This window comes from Chrysochloris asiatica, unplaced genomic scaffold (assembly GCF_000296735.1).
Source record: "Chrysochloris asiatica unplaced genomic scaffold, ChrAsi1.0 scaffold00040, whole genome shotgun sequence".
NCBI classification, from domain to species: domain Eukaryota; kingdom Metazoa; phylum Chordata; class Mammalia; order Afrosoricida; family Chrysochloridae; genus Chrysochloris; species Chrysochloris asiatica.
In genome coordinates this window covers 18,810,512-18,837,979 of record NW_006408558.1, presented here as the reverse complement: position 1 = coordinate 18,837,979, position 27,468 = coordinate 18,810,512, and the positions used below count along the sequence as shown (strand labels likewise).

Here is a 27,468-nt window from a genome sequence, read left to right as displayed (position 1 = left end):
GGAGCAGTTGGCAAACAAAGGTGGATGGGGCATGTTATTTGTATAAAAATACTGTAATTTGTGATGAAAATAGTACTTCATAGGGGACTTGTTCTGGATCTTAAATGGGCTTATATAGCTAAGGTCTTTAGAACTTTTTGTTATTGTCACTAAGTGCTTTTGAGTCAGTTTCGACCCATAGCGACCCTGTATACGGTTTCCAAGGAGCGGCTGGTGAGCTTGAACCACCAATCTTGTAGTTCAAACGGACTTTGTGGTCTAACACAATAGCCCACAACTTTGCACAAGGACTCCTTTAGAACTTTAGGACTGGGCATATAAGTTTTCCTTATTATTTGGCACCAAATCCTGCTCCACTCATAGCATTCAGGGTACCAGCGTTGCACAACAATCCTGTACTCTGCAGCTCTGCATTTGTCAGAAGGTGGCTATGGGCTCTTGGACCTCCAGTGTGCTCATTGCAGGGCTAATGAGTACCTAGCTGGTGCTGGCATCAAGTCTAATTCAGAGGGCGCTGTTCCTCTTAGCCCCAGTCAAGTTTCCGGTTAGCTGGAGCCCTAGTCTAAGGTAGGCATGAGGAGGCTTTTCAAATGAAGTAGTGAGCTAGAAGAGCTAGAGGTGGGTATATCCTGAGACACCGCAGCCATCAGTTCGCGGTAAACGCAGTGAATCTGATTCCACAGGCTCACCTCTGAGCCCGAGACCACCGCTGCCAAACACACACTTCAGGGAAGATGGTCACACCAGGAGTTCTAGCAGAGCTAAGCTGCAACCCCTGAGAAGCAAAATTCATAAGACGGTTTCCAGATTGGAACAGGCCAGTACATGCGAGGGGAGTCAGCAGATATTTGGTAAAACACATTTAAAATAAATTAATACATTATTTATTGCATAATTGTAGACTTTGGGAGGGGCAGTGGTGGTTTCTTTTCATTCCGTTGTGCATGGGGTTGCCAAGAGTCGTCACGTACTGGAAAGCAGCTAATAATATCAATATGCTTATCTTGGGAATGGAGGAGGCAGTGAGGTTCAGGTGCCTGCAAGTCCGAGGCGCCGAAGGCAGGTGGCGTCAAAGGTCCATTCATAGACGCCATCCGTCGAACTCTAGAGGCAGACTGGGTTTTGTCCAGAGAACTCAGCATCTGGATAAATTGGAGCCCGAGTAGAGGAAGAAGAACACCTGGTTCAGGGATGTCCTGGTCAAGGATGAGAAGTGGCAGACTAGGACCCCAGAGGGGGTGGAGCTTGTACCCAAGAAGGTGGAGCCTAAGGTGCACAAATTTTAAGTTTGCAGGGGGCGGAGCCTAGGGGAAGACCTTGCACTACGTTCCCTAAGTGGGCGGTCCTTGTGTTCAAGCCTCACAGAGGGATGTTCTGGTGGGCGGGACTTAAAGGGCTATCATGGGCGGGGTTTGAGGGACTCGTTAAACGGGCGGCCCAAGACCTCAGTGTGAAGGAAAAGTGCATTGACCATCCGTCCGTGGGCGGTGTTCTTCTCCAGACACAGCGGATCTAGGCTCCGCCCCTTAGGTTTTGGAAGCTCGGCTAGGGGGCAGGGCTTTAGCTGGGGGCGGGGCTTGCCGAGAACAGTGAGAAGAACTATATAGTCCCGGAGTGCGGAGCTTGTCTCTCGCGAGGCAAAGTTGGGATTCCCCAGCACTTGTGGACAGTTTTAGGCTCTGTGAAGGGCGGAACTTGTAGTTTTGTTGGGCGGAGAGTGTTAAGGACTCTGGAAGACGTTCATACGTTCAGAGTCAATATATGCGCAGACCGAACTGGAGAGGTGGGGCTTATAGTACTGGTGGGCGGTGCTAGCGACTGGCTAGCACCTGGGCGGGGCTGATGGACCAAAGAGGCGGGAAAATAGTTCTGCAGAAATCTCTGAGCTAATGTTAAGTGCCGTCGAGATGATTCCGACTCATTGCGACCCTGTATAGGGTTTCTGAGGAGCAGTTGCGGTTCAAACCGACTTTGCAGTTCAGCGCATTACTCCACAGCGCCACACCAGGACTCCATCTGAGCTGATATTTTGACAGATATAGTGACAGAAATTGGTGGGCGTGGCTCAGCCCTGAGAGGCGGGACTGATAGCTCTGCCTCCGCCTTGCCACGATGGGCGGGACATGAGGGTCCGTGGGCGGAGATTGAGCTGCCGCTCCCACTAGGGCGGAGCCGGGCTCGCGCAGGCGGAGGCTCTTCCCTGGGAGGCTGTCTTTGGGCCCGCAGGCAGCTCCGCATCTGGTGCTCATTACGGGATGACAAAGAGCAACTCCGGGCCCCCTTCCCCACTCCCATCCTCGCCTCCAATTGCAGTGCTTTTAACTCCTTCTTGCCTTCGGGGTGCCCTGGATCCCCTACCAGGAATCCTTCTCGTCTCTGCAGATTTTGTTACCTTCCTTCAATAATGTGCCCACACCTCCTTCCAGGACCCAGGCGTCTGGGCTGGCAGGTGAGCCCCATACCCAGCCAGCAAACCTCCTCGTTGGCATCCGCGAGGTTAAAAGCTTAGGCAGGATCTGGCAGAGAGGTCTGGTTTGAGTTAGGAGATCGTGAGAGCAGGGGGTGGGGTGGTACGGGGCGGTGGATAGCTCCGCCCCCTCCGCGGCCCCCTGGTTAGTCCCCAGCTCCGGCACCTCCTCTCCTCTCCCAAGAGGCCCACCCCAAGTTTTCCAGCCTAGGGCGAGAGGGTGGCGTAGGCTCTGGGAAGGAAAGGGGGCTCTAGCCGCCCCTCCTTCCCTGTCCGGGTGGTCGTGACGGCGCTGCCCGGTCCTAATTAGAGGCCTAGGGAGAGGCTGCAACTTGAAAAATTACAGGAGTGGGTAGTGGGAACCGGCGCTTCCCCTGCCCAGGTCCCGCCCCCTTCCCAAGGTTGCGAGCCCGGGTAGAGGTGGGAGGTTGCCGGGTCCCCCTAGGCTTGATCTTTGGCCAGCCCCTCCTGCAGTTCCTGGGACACCTCAGCCCTGAGCAACCTAAACTTTGGCACAACTGAGATCTCCAGGGTTCTTTCTGTCCTCATACCACCCCCAGCCCACACGGAGAAGAGCAGTGTGGTCCAGGAGGAAAAGCGGTGATGCTGCCCGGGGAGCTGGAGGTGGGAGCCCAGCCCGGGTTATTTCCCCTAAGTCTCCTTACTCTCCCATCCTAGCCTGCTCTGGCCCTGACCTCCTTCCTAGAGCAGAACGAAGACGCCTTCAGGCTCTTACAACCCAGTAGGGAAGAAGCATCCTCTGGTGACCTGGTGACCCTGAGCCCCCAGCCTCTACTTCTGGGCTATCTGCAAGGATGCTAAGAGACGTTCCAGAAGCAAGTTAGGAGAGTCTTAGTAATAGCCCTTCATGCCTCATAATCGCTAGCTCCAGAGCTTGCCTTTGGTCCCTAAAACCCACCCTTATTCTAGAAATTTCCCTTAGATGCATCCCGACTTTTTTGGAGTTTGGGTTAAAAACAAAACAAAAATAAAATAAAGGGAAGTAATACTACAGGATTTCCCCCATGGGTTCACTATATGATTTGGGGCAAGGCTATGCCCTCTCTGAGTTTCTACTTCCCCAAGAATCTCTGTAGCATACTCTCCCCCAAAGGGGCTTACCTTATTTCCTTGGGGGCCCAGCCACACTGAAGGAAGGGTCCTTCCTTTTTCCTGTGTCCTCTCAGACCCTTCCCTCAGGCACCAATGGGGCCAGGAGTTTTGGGTGAGGTTGGCACCCCATTTATTGGAGAAGACCCAGCACCCACCCCCTGAGGTCCTGGAGCCTCAGCCTCTCCTTTGCCATGAGTGCCGGGCAATGAGCAGAGTTCCGGAGAGTTGAGTCCCAGCTCTTGGAGAGGTGCCTGGCTGGGCAGGGGGACCAGGTAGCCCTCTGTCCAGATGGGTGGCCCCTATGGGTCCCTGGTGCAGCCTCAGCCATGTGTCCAGTGCACATCCCTTCCCTCCCAGCTCAGAAAGGGGGCTGCACCCCATCACACGCTGGTTCTGCAGGTCTGCACCCCTGAGAGGCTGCCCCGGGGGGGTGAGGGTTCCATTGAGCTCTTGCCCCCAGCATGGGTAACCCAGCGATAGCAGTCAGTGACACGCTTATTAGGCGCATGGGGGCCACAGCGGGTGCAGTACACAATGCCCAGTGCAAGTAGGACCACCAAGAAGACACATGTTGGCACAAGTAGTGCCACTAATAGCCACCGGTCATCCCTTAGGCTTCGACCTGCCAGATTGGCTTCCCCCAGGGCTGTTGGAGCTACTGTTGGGGCTGCTGAGGACAGCCATGGGGCAATCTTGGGGTCAGGGGCACCTTCTCTTGGGACTTGGGGCGGTTTGGAACGGGGATGTATAGAGCTACTGGAGAAGGTCTGGTTCATGGGGCTTTGAGGGGGTAGGGGAGTAGGGAGGGCTGGGGGCTGGCTGGCAGCAGGCACAGAGAGCACAGGGAACCTGGGGGTAGTGGTCAGAAGGGGCTGGGAAGCTAGGGTAATGGGAAGCTGGGTAGTCTGGGCTCTGAGCACCAGGACATCTGGGGTTTGAGAGGGTTCATGGGCACTGGGGGTGGTGACCATCGGAGCGTGGTTAGCTGGAATTTGAGGCAAATTGGTGTTAGTTTGGGTGTCTTGGGCCGTGGGGAACTGGTGGGCAGAGAACCGTTCAGGATGTTTAGCTGAGATAATTGGGGGGTGGTGAGCAGGGGGCTGTGCTGGATGAGTGGCAGAGATAATGGGGGGCTGATGGGCAGGGGGAAGATCTGGATAGTTAGCTGGGATTCCAGGGAACTGGTGGTCAGGGGGTAAAGCTGGGTGCATGGCAGAGATGATGGGGGGCTGATGGGAGGAAGCCAAGGCTGGGCGTGTGGCAGAGATGAGGGGAGGCTGGTGAGCAGAAGGAGGTATGGGACGCGTGGCAGAGATCACCATGGGCCGGGTGACAGAGATCACTGCAGAGTGGTAGGGGACTCGAGGGGCACTGAGTGGGGGTGGCCAGGTGGGCTCCAGGTAGGGCCTCTGTGGCTCTTGGACTTCCGGGAAACTGGGTCTGTAGGCCAGGCCGAAGTCAGTCAGCTGGGTAGGCTCCATCCACAGCATCCCTGGGTCGCCATCGAAGGCCTCCCAAGCCTCATCTTCATCCTCCTCATCTTCCCTGTCATCCAGTAAGTCGTCCCCAAGGTCCTGTGATGCCCTGGCACCCATGGCTCCTGCAGGACTGCAGCTGATCCCATCTGCCTCAAGCTCGTGGCCCTCGCTACAGTAGCACTCGAAGCCACCAACATAGTTGACACACATCTGCTGGCACACGCCAGCAATCTGGCACTCATCCGTGTCCACGCAACGGTGTGGCTCGTCCTCAGCTGGTCGGAAACCCAGGCGACAGTGGCAGCTGTAACCCTGTGGCCCACCAGGCTCACACTGTTGCTCACACGGGTCCTGGGCGCAAGGGTCCTCACAGCTACGCCCATCCGCTGCCAGTCGGAAGCCCTCGGAACAGCGGCAGGACACTTGCCCAGCCTCTTCCTCCACGCACTCGTGCTCACAGCCCCCATTGTCCGGGCCGCAGCCAGTCGCGGGGCACACGGGCCCAGCCCGCGACCAGCCCACGCCACCCTCAGGTCGCTTCACACAGAGCAGAGAGGCCCCCCTGCCCTCTAGGCACTGCACGGCAGCCACGGAGCCGAAGGGCAGCCACTTGAACTCGGTGGAGACCAGGTGGAAGGGTGTGGTGTAGACCGCCGGGCCAGCCTGGCCTGCCTCCTCCGGCAACGCAGGGCAAGCGCCCTCGAAACCGAACTGGCATAGGTAGCCATCCACGGCCAGTGTGCACGAGCCTTCGAGCCAGCGATGCTCACCGCTTGCCTCCAGGGCGGCGCAGCGCTGGGCAGGGCAGGGCCCTCCGGTGGCTGGCGAGGCCCAGTTGGTGAAAGCCGTGTCCTGGTCTCCGGTGGTCCATGTGAAGCCGCGCAGGGGGCGCTGCGGCTGGCACTGCCGTGCCGGCCGCTGCAGTCCAATCCACAGCAGCCGGCCGGTGGGACCCGCGCCCACCAGGCTGTCCACCCGCCGTGCCTCCTCGGGGGTCCGTGGCGTGGCCAGGTCGCCCCCCAGCTCGCGGCAGGCCCGCCAGGCTTCCAGGAAGGTGCGGCGCCGCGGGAAGAGCGCGTAGCAGCTGCTGGGTCCGCAGGCGGCACGGGGCTCAGCGGCCCCGGGAGCCTGGCCCAGCGCGGGCACCACGGCCGCCCAGGCCAGCAGCAGGCGTAGCAGCATCGCGACGCCCCCCGACTGGCCTGCGCCGGGCCCGCCGTAGCTCTTGACAGGGGGAGGGGCCGGGTCGGGGGCGGGCCGGCCGGGGCTGGCCTTGTAAGGAGTGGGCTGGGTGGCTGCCAGCCCTGGGCTCCGGCTCTCCAGCTCTCCGGGGCAGCGGAGCAGGAAGCTGGCGGGTGGGGACAGGGGTGGGGGTCCTGGGGGAGGGGCAGTGAGGAGCCGCAAGACTGGACCTCGGGAAGGGAAGACGCCTGAGAAGGTTGTCCCGACCCTCCCTCCGAAAAGTCCAACGCAGTCGGGGGAGGGCCGAGGTCATTTCCCAGAGACCCACAGACCCAGATCTGGACCACAGGTCCTCATCACACCGGGATAAGTCTCACGACCTCTGAACTGCCTGTCAACCATGGGAAAACCTATCCTGATCCAGTTCAGTCACAGCGGGCACGACACCCCTACACCCTGTCCCTTGGCTCAGATATGCTAAACCCTTGATTTCACCGTGGGCCCACGCAGGCCTGCAGCCCCGTTCCCATCCAGGAACATGCTCTGACATGCTAAGGTGTACATATCAAAAGGTGTGGCATTTACATGCCCTTACAAATGAAGTCCCCAGTGGGAATCTTCTTCGTCATCACTCCCTCAGGGACATCCTCATCTCCTTCTTTATAGACGAAGTCCCTGCCTCCCTCCCCCACCCCAAGCTTCCTGGGGCCAGTGGGCGGGAGGGGGGGGGTACTACCCAGACTGCCCTCCCTTCACCCTGCTCAGCCTGGGGCCTGGGAACCTGGGCTTCAAGGGGGAGGAGGTAGCCCCCAAACAGGGAATGCCTCTCTGAGTTCCTGCTGCAATCAAGGCAGGGTGTCTGGGGGAGGGGCTGCCCCCCACTCACTCTGGGGGACCGGGGCTGGCTGTAAGGGAACAAGTTTGAGGCCATGTATGGGCACAGGCCTCATAATTACACACACACACACACACACACGTGTATGTGACACGGTGTCACGTGTGTAGAACCCTCCCTGCCCCCAAGGCCTGTTGCAGGGACCTGGCCACTGCCTTCTTCTCTGCCCTTCCAGGAGGCCTGGGACTGAGCCCATCCCCTGATGGTCCCTGGGGAGCTGGTTAGCTGGTTAACCCCTGCACATCCGCTGCACTTTGAGCCTTCGTTTTCCCCCACTTCCTGATTCAACTTTCCACTTAACCATTCATTTGCTGTGTGACCTGGGGGAAGTTACTGACCTTCTCTGGGCCTTTGTTTTTCTTATTTATACACTCCAATATGTTCTGACCCCTCAGCTCCCCAGGGCTATGGTATCAAGTCATTCAGTGTTTGCAAAAGTGTTTTGTCAGCTGCTGAGCATGAGACAAATATTCCTTAGTCTTCTGAGTAAATCAGGGTGGGGTGGGGGATACCTAACAGTGTTTGGACTGGCCTTGCATCAACAACCAGCAGAAACGCCTAAGAATAAGGGTTTAGCCAGGCACCTGAGAGAAGGAATTCCTTCTCCCCAGGTTCAGGTTGTGAAACATACAGAACTTCCCCACTTTCAGGAGCAGCAAATCAATACGGGGCAGTTCATCCTTCCATTGGCTCGGGCCCCAAACCTTGAGATCATTGTGGATTCATCTCTCCCCCACACCCCATGTTCAATTTCACAACAAATCCCATTGGCTGCACCTTCCTAACAGATCCAGAATCCAACCATTTCTTACCACTTTGCTATCAGCCTGGGCCACTCTCATCTCCTGTCCTGATTTCTGCTGCAGACTCTCTCTAGCCTTGGCTGCCTCTCCAGCCCTCTCCATCCCTTTCCATAAACCAACCAGCTAGAGGTGTCCTTTAAAGACTTGAATTAGATCAGATCCCTCTACTTAGAACCTCTCCAGGTCTCATGTCACTTAGAGGAAAAACAAAGGTCTGGCCATGGCTTTGGAGCCATGTGATCAGCCCCAGACCTCTCAAATTCTTGCTTCCTCTGCTCCAGTCACTCTGGCCTCCTGGCCTTCCTTAAGCTCACAGGCAGGCACATGTCTACCTCAGGCTCTTTGCTTCTAGCTGTGTCCCCTGCCTACACTGTTCTTCTTGCAATATCTACCCACTTCCCTCAAGTCTCTCTGCTCATCTTCCCTAGGACTCTCCATCCCCCAGATGGATCTTGTTCTAGTCTCCTACTTTGTTCATATATCTATATCTATATCTATATGTGTGTGTGTGTGTGTGTGTGTGCGCGTAAGGAGCTCTGGTAGCGTAGTGGTTACAAATCGGGCTGCGAGCCGCAAGGTCAGCAGTTCGAAACTACCAGCTGTTCCGTGGGAGAAAGATGAGGCTTTCTGCTCCCGTAAAGATTTACAGCCTCAGGTTACTATGAGTCAGGACCGACTTCCCAGCATATAACAACAACAAATAATGTGTGTGTGTGTGTATCTGGTATGGTATATATTTACTTATTGATTGATTTGGTTATGTCCTGAAGCTCCCTTGCCCAGGTTTTTCCAACCTCGATATTGTTGTTGTTATTAACCACCGTTGAGTTGGTTCTGACTCATAGAGACCTTGTATAGGGTTTCCAAGGAGCGATTGGTGAATTTGAACCATCAACCTTATGGTTCAAACTGACTTTGAGGTCACATGTTTATCTCATGTCGCCACACTGTGGGTTGGATTATTCTGTGTTGAGGAATCTGGTCTGTGCTTAATAGGAGATTTTGCATCATCTTTGCTTCTATCCACTAGGGGCCTATAGTATCTTCCCAGTTGTGACAATTCAAAATGTCTCCAGACACACAAAATAAATTTAAGGGAAGAAAACAAGTCTCTAGACATTGCAAATGCCCCCCTGGGGGTGGGCAACATTGCCCCCAGGAAATTACTCCAGTAGCTCAGGCCCCTTTGTCTTACTCTCTGCTGTTCTCCCAGGGCCCAAAAGGTTCCTGCCCCCTGGCTGCTGCTCAGTAGGGAAGGGGAAGTGTAGGGCCTTGCTCAGGGTGATGCTATGGAACTGGGATTTTGCATATAGCCAAAGCCCACTTGCTCTCCTCACCCATCCAGCTTTCCCCCTTGAAACTAGACTGACTACCCTAGAAATAGGAGACCCCTGAAAATCAATCAGCAAGCCTTTCTGCAAATGGGGAAACTTTACAGGCAGTCTCAGAACAAGCTGGTTGCAGAGCTGAAATTAGAACCAAGGCTTCCTGACTTTTATTTCAGTACCCTTTTTGCTGCCACACCTGAGACAGTTGGGCATGACAGGAACAAGTGAAGATGGGAGGAAAGCATGATGGGAAGAAGGCACAGCCCACAGGGAGGTCCTGAGGTGGGCGCATTCAAGATGTGTTTGGAGAATGCAGAGGACCCCACCCACGGGCCTGCAATGAGGAACATCTAGAGGGGATGGGAGAAGGTATGTGAGACAGTCTAGCAAAAGGGGGTTGGGGTCTGGCTTGTAAGATTTTGAGCTATCCCTGAAGACCAGAACTCCATGATGGAGAGAGATCTCTGTGACTGGTGTGGTGGGTGGAGGGGGACCAGAAGCCAGAGACCAGTTAGGAGACTGTTGCAATAGTCTAGGAGAGGGGAGGGGAGCTGGCTGGAGAGCCGGGCAGCAGGGCGGGCCGGGCTGGGGGAGGCAGCCTCTAGAGGTTCCTTAGGGCGGGTGGGAGCCTAGTCCAAGGGTGTGGCTAGCCCAGTCATGATCTGGGCAATGGCCGGTGCTAGAGCAGCCAAGGGGAGGTTGTAGGCTGTCTGGTGAGTGGGTGGGTCAGATTGGAGGTTGGGACCCCAGCCTCTATGAGAGTGAGGAGTTGGGGAGCAGGCAAGGGAACCAAGAGGAGGAAGGTCAAAGGCCAAATTCCAGATGTATTGTCTGGACCTACTTGGGAATGGAGGAAAATCAGAGCCAACACCACAGGGCCATCTCTGCCCCAACAAAGCTGAGGGTGGGCAGAGAATGAGTCTTGGGGATGCATTTGGGTACCCAATTTGGGAGGGTGCCTGGTATTCATTTGCCTCCTCCTTGGAAGAGTTAGGGTTGAAGCTGTCTCACATGGGGTTGGCATAACATCAAGGGTCTGGGTGTGATGAGCTGGGGAGATAGAGAAGGAGTTGGTTGGGGTCTTACATTTCCTTCTAGGCTGGTTGACCCTGATTCATTAGGGATGCTAATTCATGCAGTAAATTCTTGGAGGGTGGGCAGATGGATGGATGGACAAACAGATAAATACAGATGACTTGATGGAAAGACAGATGAATGAATGGAAGGATGGTAAGGTGGGAGGTTGGATGGATGGATGGATGAGTGGACAGATGGGTAAGTAAGTGGATGCGTGTGTAGATGAAATGATGTATCGTTGCATGGTTGGATGCAGGGATATCAGCAGAAGTGGAGTTCTGCTCAGAATGTACCTCTAAAAATCTGAAGCATAGAGCCCAGAGGACCAGGTTGGCTTGGGATGGCTACACAGCCTGTTTTTTTCTGCTGGGACCCGATTGTTGTTGTTGTTGTTGTTAAGTGCCGTATAGGAGAGTGAAATCGGGGTACAGGGAGGGGACAGTCCAATTCGCAAGCTAGGGATCTGGGTTCAGCTCACATTTGGGGTTAATGGTCAGGGAGCTGGGTTCTTCCCTCCTCTGATCAAGGCCCATGTGGGGAGCTCTCCTCTTGAGAGGGGCATGTAGACAGAAACCCCCTCTCTGAAAGGAGCCTTGTCTTCCTGCTGCTGAATCCAGCACAGAGTCTGGTGTTTGGAGATGCAGTATGTGGGCCCAAGGAGTGAGGGTGAGGGCAAGGGCCGCTGGTAGAGGCGCTGGCCCGGAGAGACTGACTGGAGCAGCCAGGGTGGGGAGTCAGAGCGATGGGGGGCGCCCCAGGCAGGCGTCTGTCCTTGAGAACCTTGGCATGCTGTCCGCTGAGCCAGCACATTGCTTTGTGTACAGATCACCTCCTTTACTGCTTTCTTTTGTCACCATCCCCCACCCCCTTCATTTCTAAATTCTTCCCAAACCACCCTGGGCCTGTCGGGAGGAAGGGCTGGATGGGTGGGTGGAGGTGCCTGGTCTTGGGTGGGAGCCAGAGGAGGGGAGGTGGGTGAGCTTGCGGGAGCGGACAGGCCTGGAGGGAAGAGGAGGGGGCTCTGGAAGGAAGGGTAGCCTCCTCCTCTCTCTACTTGTAGGCACCCTCTGTGGCTCAGAGGAGGAGAGTCTGGGGAGAGGGGTGGGAGGCTGGGGCCTGGATAGGGCGGAGAGAAAGACTTGGGGAGATGGGTCCCAGGAAGAAAAGATGTTTTCCAGACCAGGCTCGCCCCTGGGAGTGAAGGAGGAAAATAGGGCATCCTTGAGATTCTGTGTTCGTGCACCACCTGGGTGTACGTGCATATGTGGGGCTTGCACATCTGGGTGACTGAGGAGAGAAGCAAACGGCTGTCCGGCTGTCCTCAGATTGCCCAGCCTCCTGGAGGAAACCTGATCTGACCGTCTGACCATGTCTGCCCACATCAGGGCTAGAAGGACCCCGCCCACCTGCCCAGAGATGGCAGGGCTTGCCTGAGATCCCCTGTAAACTGGACAGTGTGTGGATGTGGACGGGTACCCAGACCCAGAGGCTCTTGGGGACAACTATAGGCAGAGTGAGACTGTCCCTCTCTATTTTAGTTCCCCTCCCTAGTGTCTTTGGCCTTGACGCCTTGGAAAGAGGCAAGAGAGCCTGCATTCCAGGGCTGACTTTATAGTGTGCTCCAGGGAAGGTCAGCAGTTCAAAACTACCAGCTGCTCCGCGGGAGAAAGATGAGGCTTTCTGCTCCCGTAAAGATTTACAGCCTCGGAAACCCTGTGTAGGGTCGCTATGAGTTGGAACCGACTCCACGGCACATCACAACAACAACAGCAACAACAGGGAAGTTCAGCTGGCTGTTTCAGGGCCTCAGTTTCCTTATCTGTGCAAGAGACATGTATGGGAGCGGGCTCTGTGACCTCTGACACCTAGAGTGAGCAGCTTAGCCCAGTTTGCTGAGGACTTTCCTGGTTTTAGCACCTGGATACCCAAGACCTGGACAAACCTGGTGGGTTGGTTGCCTGATTCCCAGGGCGGTGGTCTTTGCTACACCAGTCTCAGTCCCTCCCGCACCTCGGGAACATTCTCTGTTGCCTATTTTTCTGTTTGTCCTGTCAACTCCTTTTCCTGCCCCTCTGTCCCCAGGGGCTCTGAGTCTCAAGCTTCTCTTTCTCTCCGTCCCCTCTTGGTGTCTCTGGTTTTTCCTTCAATAAGGCTCTCTGTCCCCTCCTTGGTTTCTGGCTTGTCTCTTTGTCTCTGTATCTCCATTCTCTGCCACTTCTCTCTCTCCTCTGCCTCTCTGGGGTCTCCAGCTTGTCACTGTCCCTGGGTGGTCCTGGCCTCCCTCAATGCCCCCCTTAACTGTATCCCCTAGTATTACTGGGGTAAGAGCCAAATCTGGGGGGTTGTGACCAGGCCAGGAAGGGAAACCCAAGCAGACATGATATTTATGTTGTGACTTCAAAGTGGAGCAGAGGCCATGGCGGGGGCAGATCAGGGTGGGGGCAGAGGGGGCTGGAGAGCAAGAGTCAAACTGGATAGGCCCCTCTTTAGTGGGGATCTCCTTGGTGATACACACCTCCCCTGTGGGACACCGAGACCCTGAGTAGGAACAGAACGGGCTATTTTGGTGCAAAATTCTAAGAAAGGCACTTCCTGTGCCCTTGCCCTGCCCCCAGCCTCATCCTTTCTTCCTGTCAGGCTGCACAGGGGGCTGGCCCTGGCTCCAGCCGCCTCCTCTCTGAGCATCAGCCGGGGGTGGCAGGAGCAGAGGGCTCCATCTCAGCGGCAAAGCCTCCTGGCTCTAAGACAGCTTGGTCCTTGCGCTCCTCATTCTCAGCTCTGGCAGAGGCCTCCCCTGGCAGGGCCACTTGGGTTGTAACCCTGTCGGCTCCGATGGGGCCAACCCCTTGGGGCCTCTGAGGTCCATGCTGACGTCTGCCCCAAGGCCCAAGGGCCTAGATAGGCCGTGAAGGTCACCTCTCCTTCCCCACTACCCTTGACCTACCCCCTGCTAAAAACACCCAGCTGTTGAGGCTGGAAGGCGTGGGGTCGGGTGGGGTGGATTGTCTCATCCTGGGGCTTAGCTTTGTGTTGAGAGGAGCCCCTCCCAGAATCTGTGCCCAGCAACAAGCACCTCTTCAGGTCCTACTAACCCCAAGGGAAGCCCTCCTCCTAGACTCAAGCTTTGCTCTGGACCCAGGACCCTCCGGTCCAAAAGTTATCCAGGCCCACAAGCCCCCAGTCCCTGGGCCAATGCCCCCTCCCAGACCCTCCCCAGGCACTCCTGTGATTCACTCTGGCTGGAATCTGATGAGCTCAATCCTCCCCACCCAGCACCGCCTGTGTCTGCTTCTGCCTCTGCCTGGCCAGTGGGGTCACCTCCCCCCTTTTGGGGGTCTTCTCAGCCACCCACAGCCCCACCAGAGTTCACCATGGTTGGGGAGGATGAGCATAGGGGTGCAGACCAGGGCTCGGCATGAAATTAGCCTGGAGAAGGCCTTGAGCATCTTTTCTGAGCTCAGAATTATACAAATGATGTGTCTGTCTCTGTCTTTGTGTGTGCCTATGTCTGTGTTGTCCTGAGTTTGTGTGTGTGTGTATGTGTCTGTACGTCTGTTCCTGTCTTTAGCTTTGAGTTTTATGTTTGTGTGTGTGTCTCCATGTTTGCATGTGTCTCTGAATTTGAGTCTCCCTGTGTGTGTGTGTGTGTTTGAGCTTCCTATACTTGGCAGCGAGTCGAGTCCTGGTGTGGTGCTGTGGGATAAAGCCCTGGGCCACAAGGTTGGTGTGAACCACAAGGTCGGTGGTTCAAACTTACCAACAGCTCCTGGGAAACCCTCTACAGGGTCCCTATGAGTTGGAAACAACTTGCTGGTACTTAACGGACAACAATGCTTGTCAGAGTGAGAGGATCGATCTGTGTACTGTGCTGCTTTTGGGGAAAGAATACATTGCCAAGTCTGAGTGCGTACTTAGGTTGCCTGTGGTCCTTCTGCATGCATTAGTGTAAGTGTGTGGCAGGTCAGCACATGACCCTGTCTCAGCCTGTCTCTGCATATGTGGCAGATTTTCCCTGCATGTGTCATCCCTTGTCACCATGTGTTTCTCTGTGGCAGCCTGTCACTGGGTATGTGTCAGGGAGCCACAATGAGTGGGGGAAAGAGCATGGTGACAGAAAATCTAAGATGTCTGAGAAGTGTTTGGCTTTTGTGGAAGAGGAGAATCCCAGTGTCCCATCCTGCAAGACATAAGCAGCTGAGGGTGTCAGGGTGTGCCTAACTCTGTGGGTGTTCCTGGGGACGTGGGCTGCATATCACACACTGTGCGTGTGGATCAAGATGCTTGTGTGTGATCATGACTGTGGGAGTGGACATGGGTTAAGATGCCACAGCCAGGTGGGTCAGGGCATTGTGTCCTGTGTGAATAAATATAAGTGATCACAGCACAACAAGAGTGTCCACCACAAGTGTCCTGATGCCCCTGAGTCCCCTCATTGCAGGCCTCAGTGACTGGTCACTCCTGGTTCCTTCTTAGGACACCCTCCGTCATTTGAAGGGCCCCTTTTGTAGGATGTCCTTGGGATCTCATGTGGAGTTGTGTCCCTCCTGAAGCAGGGCCTGCTCAGACCACTGAGTCCCCGGAGTGGCCTTGGCTAGAAGGGATTCACCTGCCCCCTGGTGGCAGTGATGGAGAATGCGCTGCTCTGGCCCCAGGAACTGCAGAAAACATTCCGAGTCTTCCTCATTCATTCATTCCAGGTCAGGCCCCAGCGTGATGGCTGGGAACAAGACTGACTTGGTGCTGACATTCTAGTGAGGGAGACTGACAACACACACACACGCACAGAGTTTCTGGTGACTTTAGGTGGAAAAATGCAACATGCCCAAGTGCTCCAGTCCTGCTGGGCTAGGTAAGTCACCTCTCAGAGCCTATGTTTCCTCTTCTGTGCGGACAAAGGTGAACGTGGTGGCAGGGGAGGCTGAGTCCCTAGTACCCAATACCAGTTCTCACAGAATTGATTCTGACTCATGGAGACCCCGTGGGTGTCAGAGTAGAACTGTTCCATAGGGTTTGTTTTTTTTTTTTAATGCTTTATTGTGAATTATATGATAGTTTACATGGGAAAACCTTAGTCTTACATTCATTCCATCGTATATCATCTCATTGCCATGGTTCCAATCCCCTCCATGCATCATCAACCAATCAAAGGGTATATCCTAGAAACCCACCCCCTACACTCCCCCACCACCACCACCATTTTTCGGCCCACAGTCCCTTTCCCTCTCTGGGTCCAAAGTCCCCAGCCGCTTCATCACTCCACGTCGTCGTCTCTGTCTCTATCTCAGGCATCTCTGTTTCTCTGGGTAGGGTCCCGCTCTTGGCTCTTCTCCGTTGATGGTCCCAGAGACCTCCGCTCCTAGCCTGGAGAATTAATCACTCCCTTCCTTGTTATAAAACGTCTACGTTTGCATTTCCAACCCTCACAATCCGTCCTGATAAGCATTATTCCCTACAGTATCACGAGTTACCCATCTGTATTTCCTTTCATCAGCTCCGCCCAGACAGATTGAGTAGTACCTACTGGAGATTCTGCCTTCCGCCATGCTCCCTAGCACGAGGTTCCCTCTTGAAAGCTTGTAAGCCAGTCACTTCTTGCCTTTGTAGTCCCCCCCTCCCCATTTGAGTATCCAATGTCCCAGTTGCCCATCTCCGTCCACTCTGTGTGTGAAGGGGGTGTAAATGCTTCTTGCTGTAAGGATTTGTTCCTTCTTTTGAATTGCTGCTCCATAGGTATAGGTCACCCATAGGGTTTTCAGTGGACGGTTTGGGGGGCAGTAGATCACAGGCCTTTCTTCTGAAAGTCATCTCTGGGTTTACTTGAACCACCAAACTTTTGGTTAGCAGCCAAGCAAATTAACTGTTTCTATCACTCAGGGACGCTACTGCAGGCTCTCAGTTGCTCAGAGCAAGGGTGGAGGAATTTGACCTGTTTCTGCTTGGCTGGGGCTGTGGATGCTTGGTCCTCAATGGACACATGATAGGTAATTGCTGAGTGGATGAGTGAATGAGTCCTCCTGTCCTGGGGGATTAAGGAATCCAAAGGCTTACTAGGCCTGGTGTCTAATCCCTTTGTCTTTAAACAAGCCACTTACCCTGAGCAAGTCTCACTTTCCTCATGTGTAGAATGGGGAGAATAAGACCACTCAGTCTAGCCTATCATTGCCTGTCCTGCCTGGAGCCCCAGCCCCTGTATCAGGACCCTAGAGTACAGCACAATCAGACTCTCATAAATGGTGTGTTGAGAGGGGAGTGGGCGTATGTGTGGGGGCAATCTAAATTCACAGAGTCAAGGATTAGGACCGCAGGGGGCTGGAAGTGGGGTGGGAGGGGCTTGCAGAGGTCAAAGAGGCTAGCTCCACATCCTGTCCCCTGGGGTTCTCCCAGAACCCCTTGCAACCACCCCAGGCCCTTCCTCTGGGACTGCACTTGGTACATCCTGTGTTTGGATCCCAGAGTTCAGCCCTTCCCTCGCCCCCTTCCTCAGGCTCCCACCTCACTGGCCCTCACTCTTTGTTATCAGTGAACAACCTTTATTGAGAACTGCAAGGGAGGTGGGGGGCGGGGGACATACAAAAGGTTGAAGGGGGAGGGTCCCTACCAGCAAGAAGTAGGGGTGGGAGGACCAAGGTGGGGAGGGAAAATTGGTTGGTACACCCACATCTAGGCTATATCAGGGTTGTTTGAAAACCACTGTCCACTCCTGATATGACTGTTGATGTCCCTTTGTGCTCCGTGGCCAAGGGCTGGGATCCTCCCTACATCAGTGGACAGTTGCTTCCCATGGGGCCTAAGGGTTGGCCACCAAGGAGCCTGTGCTGCCCCTGGATTACTGGTGACTGTAACACAGGCCACATGTGCTGTGGCCCCTGGCCTGCCCTTTCCCAGGGATCGCTTCATCAGCGCGCCCCCTCGTGGTGGGTATTAGTCTTTGCTCAGGTTTACCAGCTGTTCTGAACAGTCCCTCCCACTCCCCCAGTTTTAAGGCCATGTAACTTTGAGGATTTAGACTCAAGTGTCTTTATTTGGGTGGAGGAACCCCTAAAAACCTGCTGTGAGACGTCTTGGGAGTCACCTTTCTTTTCTGAACCTCAGTGGGGCCAATAAGCCATGCCCTGCCTCCCCACCGAAAAGCTCTCCTGAGAGGCAAACAACTTAAGAGCAAAGAAAATGGTTTCCAAGCTTCCAAGTCTGGAAGCTTCTCTCCCTTCTTGTGAGGGGGTTACCTCCCTCTGGGGTTCTGGACTCCCCTACTGGGGGAAAGACTGGAACTGGGGTGCTTTCTTTTCTGGGTGCAGATTCCCAGGAGGATGAACATCATTACCCAGTGAGAGCCCTGGGGTGGGGTTGTAGAAGACAGAGGAGAACAGGGGGATGGAAGGGTTTGCCCGCCTACTTCCCATCCCCCCTGACTGGTGAAGATTCTGAGGCTTGGAGGAGTGTCCTCAGGTGACCAGGTATGGGGCTGGGTGGGGCCCTTGCTGTCATTCTGCGACCGCCCAAAGCCTCCTGACACCCAGTGACAGTTGGGGGCTTTCAGGTCTTGAAACCCTCAGCTGGATGGGGCTGTGACCTCCAGGGCAGATGCAAAGGCAGCTGGGACAGCACCCCTCCCAAAAGCCAGAGGTTGAGTATCTGCTGATTTGACCCTTGTTGGGCACAGCTGGCCTCCAGCTGGGGGAGAAGGTAAGGGGCCTTGGGCATCTGGTCTGCCCCCCCAGTCCTCCAGCATGTAGGCTCCTGGATATCCCAGAGGTTGTAGGAGAAGGGCAACTGCGGGGTGGCAGGGAGACTGGAGGCCGGGTTAGGGGCGCTGAGGCTCTGAAAGACCACCCCAGTGGCTCACTCAGTCTCTTAACCCATAGACACCTCTGGCTGTCCCCAGTTACTCCTCGACTGCAGGCCTTCCCTCAGTCTCTGTCCCCTCAGATGGAGCAGGGCCGCCCCTGGCCTGCCCCTCCCCTCCCTCGACAGGCGTCTTAGTCTCTTGTCCCCTGTCCCCAGGGCTGGCTTTGACCCAAGCATCTCCATCTTCTTGAGTGCCTTCCTTCCCCTCGATGCTCCCTGCCTCCGGTGCCCCCCTGCATTCCTCTGTTGCAGCTCCAGGTGAGACCCCTTGGGTCTCAGGCCACTCTGCCCGTCGATAGACTAGGTAGCCAGTGGTGGGCAGCCCATGGGCCGAAGCTCCAGGGGGCAGGCGATGGTAGCCATGATCCTTGTACAGGAAGAGGCTGAAGGTGTCAGGCTGGTTCACTCGGAACTTGGTGGCACAGAGCTGGTTGAGGGTGGCAATGGAGGTCCCTGGGGGTACAGCCAAGGTCTTGGAGGTGCAGCCACTACTGGGGTCCTGATACGCTATTCGGAGGAGATGCTATGTGGGAGAAGAAGCAAGAACCAGTCTTCAACCCTATCTGGTACAAGATATTGACTTTAAAATCTAAGGCCCCAGCTTAGGCTCTGCAGGGATGGGATAGGTATAATTAGGATGTAGATCTAACTGTCAAAAGCTTTTTGAGGAAAAGATGAAAGTAGCAGAAGACACCAGGAGGAGTACAAGAGTTAAAGTGAGTAGAGGTAAATACTGTGAACTACTGATGGTACATGGAGGGGATTGCAATCATGGTAATGAAACGAAGTATATGATTTGTTCAATGTAAAACTGGTGATTTGCTCTGTAAACCTTCACTCAATTCACAAACAGAAAGGAGTAAAGAAAGAAAAGAAAAAAAGCATTTGGACCAGATGTGGGCCAAAGATGGGCTTTGAGGAAGAGATAAATGTGGCTACACGAGTGGGTCACAGTCTACAGGCTGAAGGGATGGCCCTGTGAGGCTCTCCCAACCTTAACAACAACAGGAGAGCCTGAGCTGGCCTGGCCGCAGGTTCTTAGCACTTGCCTGCACTCACTCAACCCCAAGAGGTTGGTACTGTGAACCCAGTTTACAAGTAAGAAATTTGAGACAGAAAGAGGTTATGTAACTTGTTTAAGGCCCCACACCCAGGAAGTAGCAGAGCCAGGATTTGAACCCAGAATCTGACTACAGACCCTGGACCTTAAACCAAGGTCCAAGAGGACAGGGATAGATAGGGTCCGACTCTGAAAACACCCAAGCCTTGGTCCAGATGATGGGAGGGCAAGCAGAGCATGGGGTAGGGGCCAGGTTCTAGCCTGGTACCTGGTGGGCTCCTGTTTGCAGGAGGGGTGAGCCAAGCCTCAGCTGGGGGCTGGGAGCCCAGATTTGGAGTCTGTGCCTCCCACCTATTCCTCTTTCCATCTCCAAGTCCTGTCTCAGTTTTCTCATCTGTAAAATGGGATAATCATGGCCCTACTCCAGCTCCTATCTCTGCCGGGTGGGCTGCCTTCCTGGGTGCCCCATGTGGCAAGCTGTGAAGACTCAAGGGATGTAGGACTCTTCTAAGTAGAAAGGGGACCCTGGAAAAAGCAGGGGACTGGCCTGGCAGCTACCAGACTCCCTCTCACCTAGATGGTGGGAGGGCAGGCGGTGTGGGAGGCTCTGTTACCTGGAAGCTGTGGGTGGCTGGCAGGCGGCGCTGCTCCCAGAGACTGAGGGAGCGCTGCAGCTCCTGGGAGGGGCTGAGGGGGAGGGCAGGTGCCTGATCCAGGCTGCTCAGGAGGGTCAGGCTGGCAGAGAGGCTGGTCAAGTAGTAGCCGCCTGGGACACAAAGGGAAGAGCAGGGAAGAGCGGGGTTTAGCCTGGGGGTGGGTGACCTGCCCAAGTGGCAGCTAAGGTGTGGGCCCCTCAGCAAGAGTCGTGTAGGAAGCAGCAGTTGGGAAGGGTCCCTCACCCTCTCCAGTAAGCAAGGCAGGTTCCAGCAACTCTGACATGTACTCAGTCTCCAGAAGTAGGTCTGGAAGGTCACACTGCGCCAGGACCAGGCTCAGCAGTGGCAGGAACTCGTCAGCACCTGCACCTTCCCCTATGGGGGGGAAGGGGTAGCTTCAGGCTCTCGTGTCTAAGGCCAGGGCCCACTGCTGGTTTTAGAAGTGATCCCAGGAGTGATCCCTATAACCACCATGTGGCAGGACTGGAGAGAGTGCTCCGGGCCTCAGTTTCCCCATTTGTGAGAATGAAGGGAGGGCACACCTGCATGGGTCTTCAGGGCCATGTAGAGCAGTTTGCAGGCCTGCAAAAGCCGCTTGATCTGGGCACTGGGTGAATAGGCACGGAGCAGCTGCAGCAGTTTCTGGCGCACCTGCTCCACCTCTGCCAGGGAGGGCAGGCTCAGGTGGGATCCGAAGGCTCCTGGGCCCTTCATCCGAGCCAGGCTGAGGCCTTTGGTCAGACGGCCCAGGGAGCCGTCTGCTGAGAGTCGATGCCGAAGGTGGGCAATCAGGATGGGCCGCAGAGGCTTCAGCACGGAGCGGTGTAGTGACTTCTCCAGCGTATGCTCTGAGGAGACCCAGACAGGGGTGAGGGAGTCAGGGTTGGGTGGAGGCAGCATCGGGGAGAAGAACAGAGCCAGGCAGGGAGAGGGAAGGCAGAGGGGAGGAATCTTGGTGAGCCAGGAGTGTGGGGGACAAGGGGGGCCAGGTGACTTGTAAAGCACACAGCAGAACCAGGGAGGCAGGTGGGAACAGTGACAAGGATAAACAAATGGGTGTAAGATGGGGTCACCGGCAGGGCCTCACCCAGCCTCTCCGGTGACAGCAGCTTCTCAGAGCCCAGCTCGGCATTCAGCATGGCCCGGGCCTGGCTTAGTGCCTCTCGGATTCCCTGCAGCTCCTTGGGCTTGGGTCCGGCTCGTACCTGTGTCAGCAGGTCCTGCACCAGCTGACCCACGGCTGTGTGGCGGTCCCGCATCATCATTGAGGCCATCCGGTCCACCTGCCGCTCAGGTGCCAGCAGGGAGCAGACAGCAGCGCTCATGGATCGGAGGAGGGGACGCCGGTGGCCCAGGCTGGGGGAGGTTGCTGGGCTCCCTCGGCCCCCAGGAGGCGTCTCCTCTTCAGAGCTGCTGGGGGAGCCGCAGTCCACCTCCTGGAGGGAGGGCAGGGGTGCGAGGCTGGGGCTGACATTCCCTGGCACACGGTAGCCCGCTGAACTCTCCCTCCTCAGCAGCTGGCGTGGAGGGAGCCTGTCCATCTGACTGGGGGCGGCCCCTGGAAGCACTGGGACCGGGGGCGGTGGCACTGCCGGTGGGGACAAGGGACTGGAGGTCTCTGTGGATACGCGCACTTTGAAGCTCCTCTTGAATTTCTCCCGCTTGGTGGGGCCCAGATCCCCAGGGAACAAGGGGTTGAAGAAGCACAGAGCTGTACCAGTGCCCTGGTCCACCTCTGGAGGGGAGCAGGTCTTCATCCAGGGCAGCAGTGGCCCTTCACAAGGCGCTCCCTGAGCCTTAGCGTTGAGGGCAGAGCTCCAGAACTCTGGGGAAGAGATGTCAAGTTGAAGCCCAGCTGCTCCCTTGCCCCTCTGGGCCTCAGTATGTCCATTTGTGCAACGGGTAACAGGGCTGCCCTTACCAACACCCAGATGGGAGATGGCTTCCAGTTCCTTGTGGGTGGCCGCCTGGCAGATGGCTCTAGGGAGCTGGAGCGGAAGGAGGAGGATGTCCCTGAGGTCAGAGAGGGGAGCAGAGTCAGGAGTGAGAGGTACTGTGGTCTGTGGGGGGCCTGAGAGAGCCTGCAGACATGTCCAGGGAGCAGGACCCCTTGGACACCAGGTGCTGTTGGAACGACTCACCGAGTGTGGCAGTAGGCACAGATGAGATGGATCAGGTCTGGGAAGGTGAGCTCTGAGCCCTCCAAGGAGACTCCTGGAAGATGAGAAGTGAGGTGTCCCCTAGGGGAACCCAAACCCTCCCACTGTTCCTAGCTTGTCTGGAAGTCTCACCCCCAGGGCGCTCCAGGATGTAGTGGCTAGAGACGAAGGACGGGCCGCTGGCCTCCGGCAGCCGAACACACAGGGCTTGGCACCGGCGGGTGTTCGATTTCCGAACGAGAAACGTCTGTGGGGGATGGGAATTGAAGGCACAGATCCTCCAGGTCCGGCTCCCCACCCTCGACTAGTACCCTCGGAGGCCGGGGGCGGAGCAGCACTCACTCCAGGGGGCTCGGTCCTCAGCACGTGCAGGGCGGCCGCCGCGTTGGCCCGCAATTGCAGCCAAACCGGCCGGGTGAGCAGCAGACGCTCCCGGAGGCTCACTGTGCGCCCGGGGCGCGGCGGTCCGCCGGTCTGTCCCCCGCCGGCGGCGGGCACGTCGTACAGCGGGTCCGGGGCCGGCCTGGGGGCGGGCAGAATGAGCCGGGCGGACGGCGGGACCCTCGTCCGGCCCGCTCCCCCGCGCCGCTCGGCCCGGGCCTCCCCTCCTGGCCATTCCTCCCTCCCTCCACCCACCTGCCGCCCGCCAACTTCACGAACTTTTCTCCCTCCAGGTGCGTTGGATCGGGGCTGGTTGGGCTGGGGACTCCAAGGGGGCCTTTGCCAGCCTCCCCGGGGGCTTCCATAGCTAGGCACTCCGCCGGCTTCTCCCGCCGGGACTCAGGAAGAGAAGCCAGCCCCCAAGGCACATTCCCGGTGGTGAGTAACACTTCCTGAGGGCGGTTCGCCTTGTCACACCCCGCCAGTTAACTCTTGCGTGTCCACTCGTCCCGGGCTGTCCCCGCCTCCTCTGTTCTGGGCCCAGTGCAACGGGGTCACGACCCCCTCCATGTTAGCGCCCCAGCTGTATGTGGGGGGCTGCCACCTCCACATAGAGCTTCCCGCAACCTTGCTGGCCTCCTTAAATCTCACATGGGCAGGAAGGGGTTAAGCAGGCACCTTCGGTCCCCACAAGTCCCAGCCTCACCCTAGAAGCACCTTTAAGTCTGTGGTCAGTTGTTCTTCTTTCCTTGGCCTTGAGGCCAGCCTGATGGCAGAGCGCCCCCTTCTGGCCACAAATTCCCAAGTCTAACCTGGGCTTTAGGATTTCAGGTTGCCATGGAAAAAGGGATGCCGAGTCTCCATGGAAACAAACCCCTTTGCTTAACTGAACTGAAGTTCTGGGGGTGGTTCTAGCACTCAGCGCTCAACAAGGGGGAGTCTGGCTGTGAGGTCGTCAGCACATGGCGCTGCTGCTGCCGGCTGCCTCCCACGCACAGGCCCTGCCAATCTGCCAAGCGACCCAGGCAGGTGTAGGCATGAACTAAGCACTGTGTGCACAGTTCCCTTCCCCACCCGTGGCCACGTGCTCTGCTCTGCCTGTGCAGCCACATGTTGTTCAGAAGCACCAGGAGCCTGGGGCCCAGCTCTCTCCTATGGGAAGAGCACCCCATGCACAGGCTGCACCAGATCACAGTTGGTGGGAGGGGCGGGTCACAGTCTCCAGGAGAGACTCCAGGAGAGACTGGAACCCAGATTCCCTCACCAGGTAAATCAGACACACACAGACCACACCAGAGTCCCAGGAAAGGTTTTAATTCCAGTCCCCACCATCTGGGAGGCAGACACAAAGAAACCCTGAGAAAGCTTCTCACCTCCCACCAGGAGAGTTTCTCCTGAAATTGAACTTATGGCTCCAAGTCCCCACACAGTGGGGGCTGGGAAGCCAGGGCCCACGGTCAGCAGGACGATGTTGGGCTCCAATGTGGCATACCTTTGTCAGGGAGGACAGAGGCCTGGCCAGGGAGGGGAAACTGTCTAGCCTATGCAGGTCCGCTCCAGGCCCACAGCTGCACTAGCCCCAGTGGGTGTGAGGAAGTGTTGAGGTTGATGGAGCTGGAAGGGGGGCCTGGCTGCAGTCCTGGGGAACCTTTCAGTCCACCTGTCTGCAGCAGGATTGAACTCAAAGCTTATCTTTAGGGCCAGCTACTTGGCTCCGAGGGACTCACTGGTTGGGAACAGCAAGGTCACAGTCCTGGAGGGGTGTTAGTGGGAAAGGGAAAAGCCGAGATGAGGAAAGGGGAGCCACTCCATATGGGGGCTGAGGTCAGTGGTCTTGGGTGTCCAATCACCTCCTCAGCTTTGCAGGTCCATCAAGGCTGCCCTGTGATGGGGGCTCGCTTATCAGTTTCATCAACCCAGAGTGTCCCACTCCCTCCTGCTTCCTGTGCTCATAGACCTCCCACAGAGCCCCAAAACCTAGGCTGGTCTTCCTGTTGGACTCGGACTGTGACTGGACCATGCCCCCCTCTGGCCTCCCTCCTGGAAGTTGGGCTGAGGGTAGTGACAGCAGGGGTGGGGTGAGGAACACCTCTGAGCTGCTCACCATCTGATTTTCTCTTCTGAGGAGACACAGCTGCTCTGGCCTGGGTGGGGAAAAACAGCCTCCCTCAGAGCCTGCCCTAAGCCTGGCAGGATGAACCCTGCCCCTCACCACCAGCCCCTATGGGAGTGGGACCAAGGACTATTTCTAAGTCAAGTTCTGATGGGGGTCTGTGAGAGCCAGCCAGCCCCAAAACCCTCCCAGTTTCTCACCCCAGATCCCCACCAGAACCAGGAGGGGCTGGCATACTAAGAGGTTGTCTTCCAGGGCAGCCCATGTCCCATGGGACTACAGGGAACCTGGGGCTAAGGCAGGGTATGCGGAGGGTCCACCAGAGACCCTGGGCCCTCAGGAACCAAAGTGAGCTGGGGTGGGGCAGGGGCAGCACCAGGCCACCTTTTTGATGGCAGTCCAGTCCTCCAGGATGTCGATTTCTTGCAGCATGTACACGATGTAAGGGCCTGGGACCGCGTCAAGGATACAGATGACAAAGGGCAGGCCCAGTCCACCTGATCTAGGTGGGACTCTGGAGTAGAGCACTAGCTCTACCCCTCAACCTTCCCCTACTCCTCCAGCAAGAGCCTGGAGACTACAGAGCTCCCCTCCCTTCTCAGGGCCCTGGCTCTTCCATCTACCCTCCCTCAGCCCCACTTTTAGCACTTCTCTCTTCAGACACTTTCTGGCATCTCACAATAAAACTGGTAAGACAGCCTCCTCTGGGGACCATCCACTCTCCAGTGCTCACCGGCACTCTACACCGGAAGTCCCCAAGCCCTCACCCCTATTCCTATCAGCCTGAGCCCCATCTCTATCACAAGGGGACCTGCAAAATGCCCAGGGGCACAGGAGGAGAGAGGGGATCATATTAGGGTAGAGCTCATGCAGGGAGGAAAGCCAGGGCCACTGGGGGAAGAGGAGGCTTCCTGGAGGAGGTGATGTGGGGTGCTTCCCAAGAAGGTGGGAGGTGGTATTCCAGCAGAAACACAGGGGTGGGGAAGCCAGAAGGGCATCAAAGGCCAAGCTCGTCCAGGGGAGTCAGGACTGGTGCCTTCCTGCAGTCCACATGGCCAGGAGCCCCAGGACACCCCGATTAACCCGACAGCCAGATTGGTCTGGGCATGGTCACTGGACACGCAGCAGCCATGTCATCTGGCTCTCCATCTTCCATGTCTGGAGCGGATCCAGGCCCCCACCTGCTTCAGGCCCCCAGGGTTGGAAGGATACCAGAGACGAGTGGGGCCTTCTTCCTCTTGCTAGGGGGCAGGGAGTCCCAGGTCCTGGAGCTGCCTCTGGCATGCAGTTTGTCATCCCACCATTCTGTGTGCCGGGGTCAAGATCAGGGGCTGCACCTCAAGGACACCCCTCCCCCATCAACCACCAGGCAGGGAAGAGGGGGGAAGCCTACACTCTAGGAAAGGCCTAGCTTCTTTCTTCTCTCAGTGGACACGAGGACAAGACCCTTCACTGTGGCCTCTTGGCAGAGCAACGGACTTGATATGGGTGCTGTGGGCATGGGGGGAGCCAGCTATGGCCAGTGGGGGGAAGGGCAGCAGAGAACACAGCGGGCCCACACCGCGCACGCTCCTGCTGCCTGCCAGGCCTTCAGGTCTAGGTGCACAGAGCTGGGAGAGCTGGCCTGGCCTGGGCGCCCTGGGGTGCTGCCTCACCCGAGCTGATGTCCAGGCTCTGGCGATCCTCCTCCAGCCTCTGGATCCGCTCCTGCAGTTCCCCTTGCAAGGTGTCGTAAAGCAGCAGCTTCTCACTCTAGGGGAGGCAGAGCACTCAGGGGGGCAGGCGGGGGGCCCCAAGGCCTCGCTGACCATTCAGCACCCTGGGCAGGCACCCAGCCCCTCACCTCCAGGTGCTGTTTGGCTCCCTGAAGCTCACACTCATACTTGTTCCGGATCACATCCAGACAGAAGCCCTTATAGATCCCTGTGGAGAAGGGAGAAGGGCCCCTCTCCCCGTGAGGGGGCAAGGGGGCGAGATTTCCTAGGAGGACTGGCAGCAGTGAGCAAGGCAGGGTTGAGAGCAGCAGGGAGGGGCGTCTGGGGCCTGGTCCCGGGACACCCCACACACCTGCCACCTGAATACGAATCTTGAGGCTCTGCTGCAGCCCACCAAGAGGTTCCGTGTATTCGGGGGCTCTCTCAGCCCCCACTTCCTCCAACCGCAACCGCAGCTGACTCAGGCGCTCCCTGAACAACCTGGAGGGAAAGGCAGCAGACATGCACCGAACACCTGCTCCGTGGCAGGCCCTGGTCAGGCGCATGCTCACTCTGGGCCTCCGCTACCGCTGCCCCAGGTACGCCCGCTCACTTCTCCTTCAGCTCCGAGAACTGCTTCTCCAGGTCCAGCATCTCACTGACACACTCGCTTCGACGCCGCTCGTAGTCCTCGTCGTCCATCTCTGGGGACAAGAGGTCAGTCAGGGCCACTCAACAAGGACACATGTTGGACACATGCGTGCCTGTGTGTGTTTGTGTGTGCATGTGTGCATTCACCGGAACTCTCCTCCTCAGACTCCGTCTGGCTACCGCTCCGTTCCTCCTCACTCTCTTCCTCCTCCCCGTTCATCTCGGCAGCTGAATCGCCCTCTGCTTCCATCTCTTCGGTGTCTTTGCTTGGGGGCTGGACTGGCATCTGGGCACTGGGAGAAGGGGCGGCGTTGGCACTAAGCACGACCTGCAGTGCCAGGAGCAGAGTCCAGTCTGACCCTCGACTGGATGGGGACAGCTGGGAGATGACTGGCCTTGCCACACATGCAGGGTGGAAGAGAGCAAATGGCCCTGGGACCTTGTGGGTGTTCCCAAACCTGGGGAACTGGTGAACCAATTCATGGTGTGGGAAAGGCCAAGGGCATGACGCTGGAGGCAGAGTGATTACTGATAACCCTGACAGGCGACCACCAGAGCAGATACAA

The 27,468-nt window shown here is 56.8% G+C and overlaps 3 protein-coding genes across 3 annotated transcripts; all 3 read right to left on the bottom strand.

The window, feature by feature from the left end:
- Positions 1-3,960: 3,960 nt before the first annotated feature.
- Positions 3,961-6,240, bottom strand: CD248 (CD248 molecule, endosialin). Its single transcript, XM_006861068.1, has one exon. The coding sequence runs from the start codon at positions 6,238-6,240 to the stop codon at positions 3,961-3,963; it is 2,280 nt and encodes a 759-aa protein (XP_006861130.1).
- Positions 6,241-18,225: 11,985 nt separating this feature from the next.
- On the bottom strand, positions 18,226-22,809 carry RIN1 (Ras and Rab interactor 1). Its single transcript, XM_006861067.1, has 10 exons — positions 22,724-22,809; positions 22,406-22,586; positions 22,196-22,310; positions 22,046-22,118; positions 21,826-21,917; positions 20,992-21,729; positions 20,447-20,752; positions 20,148-20,279; positions 19,863-20,014; positions 18,226-18,711 (listed from the first exon to the last, which is right to left on the bottom strand). The coding sequence occupies exons 1-10, from the start codon at positions 22,807-22,809 to the stop codon at positions 18,226-18,228; spliced, it is 2,361 nt and encodes a 786-aa protein (XP_006861129.1).
- A 546-nt stretch (positions 22,810-23,355) lies between these two features.
- Positions 23,356-27,188, bottom strand: BRMS1 (breast cancer metastasis suppressor 1). The gene is made up of 9 exons (XM_006861066.1): positions 27,050-27,188; positions 26,865-26,955; positions 26,625-26,752; positions 26,401-26,480; positions 26,213-26,309; positions 25,770-25,862; positions 24,942-25,006; positions 24,549-24,588; positions 23,356-23,453 (listed from the first exon to the last, which is right to left on the bottom strand). Exons 1-9 carry the CDS (start codon positions 27,186-27,188, stop codon positions 23,356-23,358), a joined length of 831 nt encoding a protein of 276 aa, XP_006861128.1.
- Positions 27,189-27,468: the final 280 nt, after the last annotated feature.